Genomic DNA, 2,200 nt, shown 5'->3' on the forward strand with positions numbered 1-2,200 from the left:
ACCAATTTCATATTCTTCTCTTCTTGACAAAATGTCTGAGGAAGCATTAGCCAAACATGGATTGGTCTTAAGAAATCGATATTGTGTTGTGACGTTGTTTCTACACAGGTATATGCAAGATAACAAGACGAGAAAAAAATGCAGAGAAAGGAACATCAAACCTAACCCATTTCATATTCTTCTCTTCTTGACAAAATGTCTGAGGAAGCATTAGCTGTACATGGATTGGTATTAAGAAATCGATATTGTGTTGTGATGTTGTCTCTACACAGATATATGCAAGATTACAAATAAATAAAAAAGAATGCATATTATGAATCGTGATTGAGAGAGGATCACCATTTTTGAACAAATGGACCGAGAAACATCATAAATTGCGAAAATGACAGGAAAGCAAACGAGTCAAGGCATATTATTCAATATGTCCTCAATAAAACGGCTCAAAGACAAGTAAGAAGAGCCATCCTCAACTAACGCGTTCCTACTCTTCTCACTCACCTCCTCCACCTTCCTCTTCCTCTCACCGTTGACCTCCTCCATTAACTTCTTTATTGCGCCCTCTATTTCGTCCGCCATCACCACATTGGTCTCCATCTTGAAATCCCTCCTATAGTCCATCCTGATCTCTGTCGCAAGGCGCAGTTCCACCACTAGCTCGAACGCGTTGAGCTGTTGCTCCGCGTACAGGGGCCATGTGGCCATTGTCACCCCGAACCATATGCTCTCCAAGGTGGAGTTCCATCCGCAGTGTGACACGAACCCCCCAATTGCTGGGTGGGCTAGGACCGCAACTTGTGGGGCCCACCCAATCACTTTCCCAATGCCAGCCGTTCGATCTAGGAAACCCTTGGGCAAAACCTCCGCGGGGTCCATGTAGTCATGGGGGATTTCAACCTTGCCCTTCGGCGGCGGCCGCCGTAGGGACCACAGGAAGCGGTGCCCACTCCGCTCCAGTGCGGAAGCCATCTCCTTCACCTGGTCCTCACCGAAGCTTCCCATGCTCCCGAAGCATAAGAAAACTACCGATGAAGGCAATTGCCCGTTGAGCCACTCCATGATGTCATCCGCTCCACTGTTCGCCTTCATTTTGGTCTCACCCTTCAGATTTAGTATTGGCCCCACCGGATAAACCACGGGCGCCCCTAGGCCCGCCAAGGACCTTATTGCATGCGGTTCAAGCTCCTCGAACGTGTTTACAACAATGCCCTTGGTCGCTCTCATCCTCCTGGTGTGCTCCAGGAACGGTCGGACCGCCTCCTTCATAAGAACCACGGAGGGTAAGACCTTGGCCGGCAAAGGGTTGGTGAAACTTGGGAAGTCCAGTTCCCCGGCTGCATCGTTGAATTCAGTTATGTCCATGTGGTGCTCATCTTGGAGCGATTGGAGGTGCAGCATCATGCCGAGGCAAGCGGCACTCGATGTGAAGAAGATATAGGACGGTACTCCGAACTCGTCTGCCAGGTCAATCATGGTGGTGCAGAACATGTCAAGAACGAACCCCGCAAGTTGTCTGGTAGAGCTGGCCGAGTCAGCGAGCTCGGCAACAACCTGCTTGATGTGGGGCTTGTTGCTTTCGATGAAGTGGGTGCGGAAATTGCCCGAAGAGATCAAGGTGTTGGTGTTCCCACGTGGGAGATGAACAAAGCGGATTCTGGCAGCAGCCCCGGTGGTGGCAAGCGAGGTCGTGTATGAATCGGCATCGGAGTCGAACAGAAGCTTCATGATGACGACAGTGATAGAGAGGCGTGGGTCGCGGTCAACAAGAAGCTTGGCCATCTCGACCATCGATACGAGATGGCCCATGCCAGGCGATGGGATGAAAATGAGCTCGGCATGGGTCATTGGCTAAGCTGATTTTTTCCCTGGGAGTGTGTCGAAGTTTCGTGTTTTAAGAAAACGGTGATAAGGCTCGAGGCTTCTTATGTTGATTATTATTTAAGTTGCGTTGAGAGGAGGGGAAGATTCTTGGTTGAATATGTCTTCTCTTGGCATTTTTGTCATTCTTTTATTTGCTTTGTTTGATTCAATGCATTTGCACCTAGGGTTACTTGTGACTTTTTGTCAAGATGAGAAGAACATAAAATTGGTTACCGGCGAAATGAATGAGGATCCTCATCGCGGACTGATGTGTAAACTGCGAAAACGGTACCAAGATCTCCATAGCAAGAATCTAGAACATATATAATCAAGAAAAGAAATT

The 2,200-nt window shown here is 48.4% G+C and overlaps 1 protein-coding gene across 1 annotated transcript; it reads right to left on the bottom strand.

Annotated features, from left to right (window-relative positions):
* Positions 1-304: 304 nt before the first annotated feature.
* Positions 305-1,956, bottom strand: LOC104436972 (anthocyanidin 3-O-glucosyltransferase 2). The gene has a single exon (XM_010049834.3). The coding sequence runs from the start codon at positions 1,840-1,842 to the stop codon at positions 403-405; it is 1,440 nt and encodes a 479-aa protein (XP_010048136.2). The 5' UTR covers positions 1,843-1,956; the 3' UTR covers positions 305-402.
* Between the last annotated feature and the right edge of the window lie 244 nt (positions 1,957-2,200).

Source organism: Eucalyptus grandis, chromosome 3 (assembly GCF_016545825.1).
Source record: "Eucalyptus grandis isolate ANBG69807.140 chromosome 3, ASM1654582v1, whole genome shotgun sequence".
Taxonomy (NCBI): domain Eukaryota; kingdom Viridiplantae; phylum Streptophyta; class Magnoliopsida; order Myrtales; family Myrtaceae; genus Eucalyptus; species Eucalyptus grandis.

What these genes read in the sequence shown, in the direction of transcription:
- LOC104436972 (XM_010049834.3), bottom strand. Translation starts at nt 1,842, where the DNA reads ATGACCCATGCCGAGCTCATTTTCATCCCATCGCCTGGCATGGGCCAT.